Source organism: Panthera leo, chromosome F3, assembly GCF_018350215.1.
Source record: "Panthera leo isolate Ple1 chromosome F3, P.leo_Ple1_pat1.1, whole genome shotgun sequence".
Lineage (NCBI taxonomy): Eukaryota > Metazoa > Chordata > Mammalia > Carnivora > Felidae > Panthera > Panthera leo.
Window position 1 is genome coordinate 32,914,946 of NC_056696.1, and position 12,295 is coordinate 32,927,240.

At 46.1% G+C, this 12,295-nt stretch overlaps 1 protein-coding gene across 9 annotated transcripts in view; it reads right to left on the reverse strand.

The window, feature by feature from the left end:
- The window catches only part of HHAT (hedgehog acyltransferase), a 319,102-nt gene that overhangs the window by 230,104 nt on the left and 76,703 nt on the right, over positions 1 to 12,295 (reverse strand). For all 9 annotated transcript variants that reach the window (XR_006199132.1, XM_042926300.1, XM_042926301.1 and 6 more), the window contains 3 exons: positions 11,754 to 11,948; positions 9,193 to 9,402; positions 1,089 to 1,260 (listed from right to left, as the gene is read on the reverse strand). Coding sequence is in view for 8 of the 9 variants with exons in the window: in XM_042926300.1 (XP_042782234.1) it covers positions 1,089 to 1,260; positions 9,193 to 9,402; positions 11,754 to 11,948 (577 nt within the window). In the remaining variant the exon portion in view is untranslated. The remainder of the gene's footprint in view (positions 1 to 1,088; positions 1,261 to 9,192; positions 9,403 to 11,753; positions 11,949 to 12,295) is intronic.

Here is a 12,295-nt window from a genome sequence, read left to right on the forward strand (position 1 = left end):
GCTACCACAGGAGTTCTTAAAAGGAGAGCAAACAAGGAAATGAGATTTTGTTCAGAAAGGGGCATGGTCTCTGCTGTTTTGACCAGAGAACTAAAGAACAATGGTTTCTCCACAGACAAGTCCTATACTAGAAATTGTGCCCTGCTTAGGAAATCACTTCCATTCCACCTACTTGCATAGACAAAAAAAAGGGGTGGGGCAATAGAGGGACATACATGGGCACACACCATTCATTCTACCTACCAGACACTATGAGCTAAGCCCTTCACCTTCATGGCTCTATTTAATCCTCAAAACAACCCTGAAGGGGCACCTGGGTGACTCAGTCAGTTAAGCGTCTGATTCTTGACTTCGGATCAGGTCATGATCTCTCTTGTGAGATCGAGACCCACATCAGGCTCTGCACTGACAGTGTGGAGCCTGCTTGGGATTCTTTGTTTCCTCTCTCTCTCTGCCCCTCCCCTACTCATGCAAGTACTCTCTCGCTCTCTCTCTCTCTCAAAAATAAATCAACGTAAGGGGAAGAAAAACCTGCAAAAGCAAGTCTGCTCATCTCCTAAGATGAAGCTATGGAGAGGTTTAGTAAGCTGCCAAAGGCTGCCCACTAGTGGTTCGTGGAGCTGAGATTCACACCCATGTCTGTCTGATTCTAAAGCTCGTATTCGTTTCTTTATTATCATACACAAGAATCACAAAGAATACCACAGGACAACTCAGTCTTGGAGCATTCCCTCTTTGCAGGGACTCAAAGGCTGCCCCTGCACCCCCCGCATCTCTTACGCACTGTTAAGTCCAGTGCTGGCCACACCATGAAGATGCAGACCCAGCCAAGCTTAGCAGGATTCCATGATGAAAAGGGATCCCTACCATCCTCGGCTCCCAGACCAAAAAGCCTGGCCCTCACATCCACCAGCCACTTCACACATGCATCATCTTGGCCACAAGAGGAACAAGGTTGAAAAACCAAAAAAAAAAAAAAAAAAAAGAGTGTTTGCTCAAGGCAACTACACCCCGTCTGCCCCCGGTCCAGCTTCACTCTGAAGCTGACTCTTGATGCTCGTTCTCCCGACAGTCATTTCCACAATTACCTAAGGTCCAACAAGAGACAGCCCTCAGGAGAGGGGCGCTGCTGTAGATGGCGTGCATGTACATGAGGTGAACCATCAGCTCTGCCAGCCACCAATAGCAGAGGAGGCGACCCAGCCCCAGGGCAAAGGCCGAAAGGCTGGACTTCAGCGAGCAGTACTCTTGCTGCTGCATCTAAAGTAAAAACAAAAGAAGTCATTAGATTGCGCCTGGATTGTTTGCATCTTTCAAATAGTCCCCTAGACAATGTTTCTAGCATACTTCTCACAAATGTTATTCATATATCTACTAAAAGAGGATTGGTTTAGTTATTCATTGTTCTTAGGTGAAAAAGTCATGCCCAAGACCGAAAACTCTGTCCCAGAGTAAGAACAGGGTGGGGCCAACAAGCTAGCCAAGAACCAAGATGGGCTCTGCATCCCTCCATCCCTGGCAACAGCCCTGCAAAAAGCCAGGGTGGAGGGCAAGATCTGATATAGTCTCTCTTCCTCAGGACTCTGGAGTCTCTTTGGGCCCAGGTGTCACCGGCCTGTCTTCATCCATCACCCACCCACATGTAAGGCTGGTAAAAGTAAGGCCAAGTCAGGAAGGGGCACAGGACTGGTAAGAGAAAGGGAGAATGAGACACAGAACCTGGCAACAAGGAGAAAATGAGATGTGGGTGTGTCGTCTTACCTGAAGTTGTTTTTGAAACAGCCAGAATAAACGCAAACAGGGACACTACATGGGACAAATCTCTGGCTCGGCAGGCAGTGCAGTGTAACACTTAAGAACATGGACTTTACAGTCAGAACTGGGACCCAATTCTAGCCCAAACCACACGGCTGTGTGATCCTGAGCAGGTTACTTAATCTCCCTGAGGCTTGTTTCCCTCATATATAAAGTGAAAAAAAAAATTGTCATGACTAAATATGGTAACACAGAAGAGGTACTGAGTATAACACCTGGCATATAAAAAGCACTGGATAATTGGTAGTATCTGATAAGTGATGTGCCTCCTACTGCCTTTCTTCACATTCTTCCCTCATGGCGTCCCAGACTACTGGCTACAGGGCAGAATTAGGACACAGTTCAGAGCCAAACACCAAAGGTAAGAGAAAGAAGTTCTTATTGTTCAGAGTCACCGACAAACTACTGAGCTCACTCAGTATGTGTGGACATATTGAGTCAAAGTAGCCAGGCTCTGGGTCTTGCTTGCCCCATTGCCTGCTGCTTAGGGATGCCCAATAGTTTAAAATACATAATAGATGCTGAAAGGCAGAAGCATCTTGTAAAATTTGCGTGAAGTCCATCAATTTCAGACTTACACCACTAGACAAACGTACAAAAACAAGAGAGAGCAGGTCAATTTCTGGATCTTGCTCTGCCAAGATTTTATTAGACTGAAGCCTGCTATGTAATACAGAGGTGAATTTAATGCATAAATGATGAAGTAGAATCTGCAAACATTCGCTGGCAGAAGAAATGGGCTTGATTTAGCTTTTGACAGTTTGGGCTCAAGACACCACACAAACAGGTAAGGCCCATTCCTAGGGCCTCTTTGGCTTCCAGGCTCCTTGAACATCAAAGGCACAAGGAGTCCCGCTACAGTCAGGAGGAGTGAGAGGCAGTGCCGTCAGAGAGGAGGGGGAACCTGCACACCAGGGCGGGTATTTTTATTCCACTTTGACAATGCATTCTACCACTTCCGCAAACTGTCCTCCCACAGCAAGAAGCCAGCTGAAGACATTCTGGCTGGCTCAGGGGCATTACAATAACCTGCACGAATGGCGTGCTCCCTTACACCATCTGCTTGGGTAGCTGCACCAAGGAAAGCTCATTGGTTTAATATTTTCCATGTAAATTGATCAAACCAACAGGAATTTCCTTTTTCCATTACCTGTCCACAGATGACCTTAGAAAGGTATTTTGCCGAGCCATTCCAACCTCCCTTGTTAGAACCAACAGTAACTGCTGGGAGGGATCTACCAGGTCACCTGGGAAGAGTTTTCCAGGAAGGAACACTGGGCATATGAGGGCTTTGCAGACCCATACAGATCACAGCCGAATGCAACCACAGCTGAACTATGTGACCCAATGCACATCCCCTACCAGGCATAAACTGAGCGTGGTTTTCATTTGAATGCATACCATAAGTACGCATGCTCTCCAAGACTGTATAAAGTCTACCGCAATGGATCTGTAGGCCAATGGATGGATAAAACTCCAATGCAGAAACTCCTACCTGCCCAATCATTCATGTCTACATTATTGAATTGAGAAGAAAAGGAAAGAACTCAAATGTCCAAGAGTAGGAGGTTGGTAAAATGCATGAGTGTACCTCAATATATTATGTAGCCGTTAAACTATTTTTTTCAATGTGTATAAATAATGAAAGACTGGAAAGATACATACCAAAATGGCGACAGTGACTGTACTCTTTTTGGTAGGATTTTTGGGTTGCTTTTAACAATTGGTTATTTTTATTATCGAGGGGAAAAGTAATGGAACTTCACGATATTGTGAAGACTTTGGTCCTCTCTGCTTATGACCAAAGTAGAGGCAAGGTCCTCTACTTCTTCACCTTTCTAAAAACCATCTAGCTTCAGGATCTCCACTGGGCAGCCCCAAATCCTCTATGGGTAAGTATTCTCTCTCTCTCTCTCTCCTACACTAGACCCATGTTTATTTCTCAACTTCCCACCTTGCTTGTTGATTTCTCAACTTCCCACCTTGCTTGTTGCTCAGTACCTATGTACTGAGTTCCTCTTTGTTCATTCTTTTCCAGCTCTCTAAAGCAAATTCATTTTGATCTAATTACCATCAGCAATTGAGGAAACAATTATGAACATAGTGTCCATTGGTCTGTGGAGGCTGGAAGAAGAGTTCAACCCAAGGCAATCAGCAGAGCTAAGACAGGAAGAGGCACCTACACCATTCCAGAGCACAGGTGGGCCTTTCTTGGTGCCACACTCTTGGAGGGAAGCAAGTCCCCGGCTGAATGTGATAATGGCCTCAAAAGCATTGTTGACAGAACACAATCTTCAAACAACCAAATGTCCCCAGATTCTAAAAAAGCAGTTCTCTGCACGTGGCCTGTAGGCCCCTAAGCGCAAGCCTACCCTAGCACAGGTCCCCTGAAGACCAGCCCCGCACCTGAGGTCTCAGAGCATCACTAGGGGTGCAGCCCCATCCCACAGAGCCAGGCAGTCAGGAAAACATGTCTACCTAATCACCTCTTAGCTCCAGGCAATCACCGTTCAAGGTCAGTTCAGAGGACTGCCTTCGCTTCCCCAAACAATGTGCAGTCTAAAATGACACAAATATCTATAATTAAGGAGAAACATGAGGTACATTTTGTGGCTGATTGGCTTCCCAATAATGGCTTACCTATTCTCCTCAGGGCAAAACTTCTCTACCCGGTTTAATAAGGTATAATTACGTGTCACCACTGGACCAGAAGGGCTGGACTCTTCTCCGCAATGCCCCCTTTTTGATGCCAGATGCCTCCTCATTCCGAGTAACAGAAATGTCAATTCCTTAATCGTACAAGTGAATACAGGAGAAGGAAAACAATCCAGTTTCCTTCTATTCGCTTGTACTTAAGAAAAGTTATTCATCTTTCTTTAGAGTCATATGATTGCAGTCCATTTGTAACTTCAGTCTAGTTGACTCCCTTTTAAAAAAATTCAGCATTTGTCCCTTGCCGATCCAGCAGGAATAAAAGACATGCCATACACAGCTCCCCTAATGAGCAGGGCTGCTCTCTTGCCTGTGTGCGAGCATTTCATTTCAGAGATCTCAAACCTCGGGGGGTGCCAACCGTAAGACCATTGGAAACCACTATCAATGGGAATTTTTAGTTAAGACTCCACTAAAAAATACACATTAACTCATCTGCCAAATGCATTTTAAAACATGTTATATTTTAAAACCTCATTTCATGCAAATTGCATAAAAAGGAATATTGAAGCCTTTCAAAGATAGTCTGATGATTAAAGATGACAGTTCTCAAAGATGAAAGGTTCTCTTCCTTCACACACTAATAATACATATGTTTAAGAGCACCAAACAAAAGCCTTCCCTGGAGCCAATGTTCGACTGTGCCAAATCTGCTCCAACCTCTACCCTTGGGTCAAGGGCACTGTAGCCAGGTGTCTTATTCCTTTGTAATGGAGGAGCATCTCTCTAGTCCATGGTCACAGACTGCACCCGTACTCCCAACAAAGCATTCTGTCATCAGCCCTGCCCTGCCCCTCCCCAGGCATCCAGATCAGGCCAGGGGTTTTCAGGGGTCTCTGTCACAACAGATGTACCTACAGCTGGTGCAGCTGCCACAGGACGAGGACCTCCAGACCCAGATGTCCACCGGGCCACACTGCATCCTGTAACTCCTGTGGGACTGGCTGCCCAGCTGGCAGCAAGGCTCACGTCTGTACTCCTTCCACCCCAATCTGCATTCTCTTAGCCTCTCTTTGTTTCCGTGTTACCATCTATAAAGTAGTGGTAACGACAGTATCTCTCTCCGCCTGTGGCCTTGGTGATGAAGAAGCTGGCACATGCCAGGCCTGGCTGAGAGCAAGTGCTCAGTGTGTGTTATAACAGGTGGCCTCTAGAGCCAGAGCCCGCCCCAAACCCCGAGCAGCATGTCTGTGACATTGCCCACCTGCCCAGCTCTCACAGGCCCCAGCCACTCAAGGGCTGGGCCCACCCCGGTACATGCGGCAACCGCCTACATCCTCTCTCCCGAAGAGACAGAGTCAATACAACTGGCCTCTTCTAAGGCCAAGAATGGCCACTGCCCAGAATCCCCCACTGCTGTGCCCACCTACGTGACAGGTCACCCAGAGTCTTGGTTCTGGCCTGAACTGTATTAGTTCACAACCTTGGGAGCTTCCTGGGGTAGAATCTAAAACTGGCCCCTACACACAGAGGGCATGGAGAGACAGAAGAAAGAGGCAGGCCACTCCAGATTGGTAGGTGGCCAGTGTAATAAGCAGAGGAACTTCTATACAAGGCTGGGCTGGGGTGGCTGCAAGAACTCCACACCTGCCTACCAAATCTTAAAAGTTTATACAGAGGCCTTAACTAGGTTCAGTCACATATTCAGTCCAGAGGGTCTCGATGACACCCTATTCTCAAGTCTATGTCCCAGAAACAGCTCCTAGTGGGGAATGGTAGGCCAATTGTACATTCTAAGGACAGGGGAAGGGGTGAAGAGCTCTGACTGCCTAGGTTCAGCTTGCAGGTCAACCAGCAATCACATCCTCTCCAAGACCTCCTCCAACAACCTACCCCAGAATTGTCACACACTTTTGGCTAATGACAACAATAACAGTAATCATTAATACTTCATAGTGTTTACACATTAAGCCATGTTACCTATACAAAATCATGTGATCCTGAGAACAATCCTACGAGGGAGATACTATTATTCTTCCTATTTCACTGATAAGGAAACTGAGTCACAAACAAGGTAAGCAATTCACCAAATGCTCTCTAGCCAAAGAGAAGCAGGAATTCAAACCCTGTAACAGTAGGGTTGGGCTCCAGGGTCTTTGCTCTTAACCACCATGCTCCCCTGGAGGCAGGGGGAGCACAGCCCTCAGCAAGGAAAAGCCCCCCTGGCCCTACCACACTCAGACTCACTGTCCTGCCCCACACCAGCTCCCCCACTGCACAATTCCACCTGCTCAGGGAAAGATGTGGGGACCCCAGGCTCCAAGCTAAGTGAATAAACAAGCCTTGTGTGAAAGTGCCTCTGCTTGTTAACCTGCCCCCAGCCACAGAAGAAAAATAAACAGGGCATATGTTCCTGAAACTGCAAATGCCATCTGAGAGGGCCTTCAAGTCAAGGCCCTGCAACCTCTTAACAGGCAGATTTTTATCTGCTCACGATCAGTGTGCAAATTTCACATGCCTTACCTCACAGAGGATGCCTCTTCTATGCTTCCCTCATCTTGTGTATGCAATTTACACACAAACAAACTGGGTGAAAGATACATTCTCCCCAGGGTGTGCCTAATACTGTCATTTTACCAACCAGAGTTTGCCCTTCCAGTCGGTTTCCACAATGGGGCTCCGCTGCCCCCTGGTGGCACAGCCTCATTCTCTAGCTCTCGCTGACCTGACCACCTAAGAACCATGACTGTCAGTCAGTATTATCATTTTAGGTGACATTTATTCATTCACTCACACAAACGTTGCTTACAAGGTCTTCCAGTTGGCTTTCCTCCTCCCACTCTTGGGAGTGCAGCCCCTTCCTTCTTGGCTCCCCTGAAAGAACTCTTTCACTACTAGCTTTAGCTTCCTGGTTAACTGCTCCCCTTTGAGACACATTTCTCTCAGAGAAGGTAAGTGACCCATAAGACCTTCTGTAACTGCAGAAACCTCTCGGCTGCTTTTACTTGTCCTGCAGCTTACTAAACATTTTGCCATTTCTACACCAACTTTCCTATGCATCTTCCCAGATCGTACAGAAATGTTTCAATTTGCCTTCTGAGTTTCCTGGTTTTAGCAAGTGCTACCATCTTGAAAGGAATGAAAAAAGAGGGGTAAGACAGAGATGCAACCAGAGTCCCTACAGGACGAAACCTGGAGGGCCTGAACCCACACTGCACTTGGTCACCCCCACCCTCTGGCCCCCAACTCTACTGAGGAACTTAGGACAGTTCAACCCCTCAACCACCAGCAGGCATCAGAATCACCTGAAGGCCCATTAAATCCCATTGCTGGGCCCCACCCCCAGAATGTCTGAATCAGATCTGAGGCGGGGCCCAAGAATCCGCATTTCTAACAAGTTCCCAGGTGTTCCTCCTGCTGCTAATCCAAAGACCACACTTTGGGAACCACGGAGCTAGAAGATCAGCTGCCATCACTAACCACCTATCTTTCACACAATCATTTTAAACATAATTTCCAAACACAATCTTCAAATACTTCATGACAGAAGAATGATCCTATGTAACCCAAACTGAGGTATGAGAAACCGTATGCCAAACATGTATCTGCCTGGAATATCCATTTCACTTGAAGACTTATGGAGGAAAAAAAAGTTAAATAATTTAACTGGCAATTTTAAAACTGTACATTATTGTTATAATGCAGAAGTACACATTTGAGTACAAGAATAACTTCAGGGGATTTTTTAAGACAGAATACAAGATTTTTAAGAACCCTGCTATTTTTCCAGGGGGCATCGGACATGCTCGCCTTTGGAAATATGCAACACTGCTGCTGGCCCTGCACTTTGAGCCCATTTCCAGGCATGTGTATGTGTACATGTGTGTGTGTGCATGTGCTATGTTTTATGTGTACATGAGTTGTACTGTGTGTGCATGTACATGTGGACATATGTATTAATATTCTCACCTCCATCAAGACTGTTTTGGTGACAGGAGGTAGGAATGTCCCTTGAGAAACACAGGCTTTAGGTATTATCAATTACTAAACTTTTATTAACTTCATGAACATGTTCCATGAGGCTAGCTATAGAAGGAGAACAACATTTCTAAGTAGGAGGGAAAGTGAGGTGGGAATGACATAGGTAGCTTGATGGGAGCTTCAGATAAAGCTGTAGGGAAGCTGGGTCCTGGACAGAAACAGGCACTTGGAGCCAAAACACACTGTTACCTTGAAACTCTCTTTACCTGCACTCTGTTGGCTCATCTAGGTCCCCCTGAACAATTCCCAGGCGATGGCAGTTTCTCCATAAGCAGTTTGTGACAATAAAGGAGAACGTGATATTTTCCAACCAACAGCATAGATAGTATCTCTTTCTACTTTTCCAAGTACCACCACCAGAATCCACTTTTGTCTTTCCCTGGGACTTTCTGGCAGTGGATACCCACCCCTAAGTTCCTTTCTGTGCCCAGTTACTAATCCTGGTTGCCAGCACCCACTGAAGAGTCAGGGTGGGGGGTTCCTAGAGCCAACATGCCCCAGAGACAGGCTGATCTGTATTTCAAATACTTATTTCTCGTAAGTATTTCATTTGTTACCTAAGAAGTCACAACAGAAACGTGTCTTAAATTTGTGGGCACCCCAGAATGAAAAGCCTCAGGAGTCTCATGGATGGCCATGGCCAACAAGGACGGAGTACCAATCCAGTCCCCCCACGGGCTCTACCTGGGTGATGAACTCTGGGAAGCTGAGGATGGGCCCGTTGTGGAAGACGGGGTAATAGAAGACGTAGGCCACCAGCCAGGGAAAGGAGTAGAAGCTGTTCTCAGTCTCCTGCCAGCAGAACTCGAGGCTGAAGCTGGTGTAGTACAGGCAACGCACGGTCAGCGTGAACTGCAGCAAGTAGTACTCGTTCTCCGTCTGGTACCACCCTCTCTGCAAAGTCACAAGAAGAGGACAACTCTGGAGTGTCAAGGAGGGATGCCATCCGGTCCCCTGGGAAGGAGACCGCTTCCACAGAGAGAGCAGCTGTACCATACAGGGGGTTTCTCCACCACTGGGCAGCAGGTAAATCTCAGTGGGAATGGAAACCAGGAGTTAATGAGCAGTGGGCGGAAGAGCGTCTCTAACACCGCTCATCTACTTAGCGTTAGGCCTCGTGTGCGGTGATGAGAGTTTGCCCAGATATGCATCAGATTCATCCAGTGGGGGACATGGAGATGAGCTACAGCCAGTGGATACTTGGACAGTTCTTCCAACAATACTGAAGGCAAAGAGAGACTTATAAATGTCACGTGGGATTCCTGTCTTCAACATATTTTTCCTTTTGCTCTTCTGTTAATTTGGCTCCACATGTAGTTGAGAACTATTTGCCAAATAAGCTTTAGAAACACAGTCAAGAAAAATAGTCCTTGCCCTCGAGGCGTCTAAATTCCCACACAGCAGATAGGCATGTAAGTATATAATTACAATGCAGCACGAGAGAAGACATAACAAGCATGTACGTACTAAAAGATGTATGAAATAAAAGACAAGAAGCAAATGCAGTAGAATCTTAACAGTACTAGGTGGAGTAAAATTTGGATCATTTTATAATCTTTATGTTTTTGTATTTGTCATTATATATATTGCCTTTTTAATGAGAAGAACAAGTTATGGGAATACAGACAAGATATAACGGGGGACAAAGAAAGGAATAGTTAATGCGATCCATGAGAGGACTTTTACAACTTTACACAGAAAAACTAACCAGTGAAGAGTTTCTATTGCACGTCTGAGCCTTCAGCAGCCACTGAGAAAGACCAGAAGAACTGCAAGTGCAAAAGCATGGAAACCCGGGGCTCCTGAGTGGCTCGGTGGGTTAAGCAGTTAAGCATCCGACTTTGGCTCAGGTCATGATCTGCTCAGGTTCATGGGTTTGAGCCCCGCCTCAGGCTCTGTGCTGACAGCTCAGAGCCTGGAGCCTGCTTCCGATTCTGTGTCTCCCTCTCTCTCTGCCCCTCCCCTGCTCGTTCTCTGTCTGTGTCTCTCTCTCAAAAATAAACATTAAAAAAAATTTTTTTTAATAAAAAAGCATGGAAACCCAAAGCAAGTAGCTTCTGCTCATTTCTTTCCCTTGGGCAGTATTTTTCAAACCTCTAGTCTGCATAATAAATGGAATGTTTAGTCACTACCAACATCCATAACTGATGCTAACTATTGCCACACAAATGATAATTATGATTGGAGTCTGTTTTGTACATTTGCCAGGTCCCCAAAAAGTTAGGTGTGAATTATTTTTATTGCAGATCTATTTTTAAACCCATGTATTTTAATGATCACCTAGTTAATCATTGTGGGAAGTCTCTTTTGTTAAGATGGAGACACTACCCTACTTTCTCTCACAAGTCCAGATTTTGACATATGTGCTTAAAGTGTTCGCCCCAATCTGTTGGTGAGAAAAATTAAAATAGCGTAACAGGAAATGCCACTGAATTTTCAAAATGCTACAGTTTTTACAAAATCACTCAACATATCATGTTATCAGAGGCTCAGAGAAACTCCACGTGGAAGATAGAGCACATACTACTTCCATTTTCAAAATGATGAAATTGAGACTCAGGTTAAATGACTGCCTCCAGTTTCAAGAGTAGGAAACACAGCTACTAGAAGAGACACGGAACCAAGTCATCCACTGGCTCATCTTTCCTGCAACTGTGCCGACCCACAGTGCATAAGTGCTATCACCTAAGCCAATGGATGAATGATCATGTGAACAAGAGTAAGGATACCACGATACCACAAGACTTTCAGTGCCGCAATGACTAAAGAAAGAATATCAAAACTTCCCGAGGTTTTCTGTGCAAGGAAAATACCTTCCTTATCTGTTGCAGGGGCTATCATGGGTACTGCATGAGATGAGGCATGTGGAAGTTCCCCATAAATTGTAGAGCACTCTACAGATGATTTTTTTGTTAAATGCATAGAAGACTATTGCTTTCTTTTCCTGTTGCTCCTTACCCTCTGTTCCTATGACATCAGGCACCATCCATGCCTACCCACACTGGGAAAAGAGGTAGAAGGTCAGCCCTGGGCAACCTTAGAGGGCTAAGACAGGGTCAGACACAAAAGACAAGATTCCAGAAGGCAACACACCAGGATTCACATGCATCAACCCCATATGGTCACTAGGGGGACCCCCACCATGATTCTTCAATTGACTCTTGGCTGAAAACAAAGGCATCTACCCAATGGGAGCACTTCTAAAGGGGCCTTCTCCTTCTCAAGGGTAAAACAGAGACACTTACCTTAACTTCCTCCACATCTTGCAGCCGCAGTGTGGTGAGCAGGAAGAGAGAACAGAGCCATGACAGGAGCTGCGACTGGAACTGGGCCACGCAGAAGGAGATGAGGGTGTGGAGAAAAATTATGGCCGTGCCTTGGGCCCCCAGAACACACCAGGAGGCCCACATTCCGTAAGCCCCCAGGATCCAGGGTCTGTGCTGCAGACAGGGAGGGACACAGTGAGAGACACACAGAGGGAGAGGGCAGAGAGGAAAAGAGAAAAGAGTGAGTGAATGGGTATTGCTATTAAAGGTTCTACATAGATGCCTAATGCTTACTGATCCATTAACCAAACTATTCTCACTGCCCTGGGGATTTAGTGAAACCCAAACAGGTTTCAGAAGGACCTTCCACATTAGCCCTAGAGTGACGGCTGCCTACCCTAGAACTCCACCAGATCCACCCAGAAGGAGCCACTTTCCTGCCTTCAGCCAAAGCCACCCAGACCACTGGATCCTACAACAAGATATTGAGCCGACTTTTCAAAAGACACTATGGAAGCCAG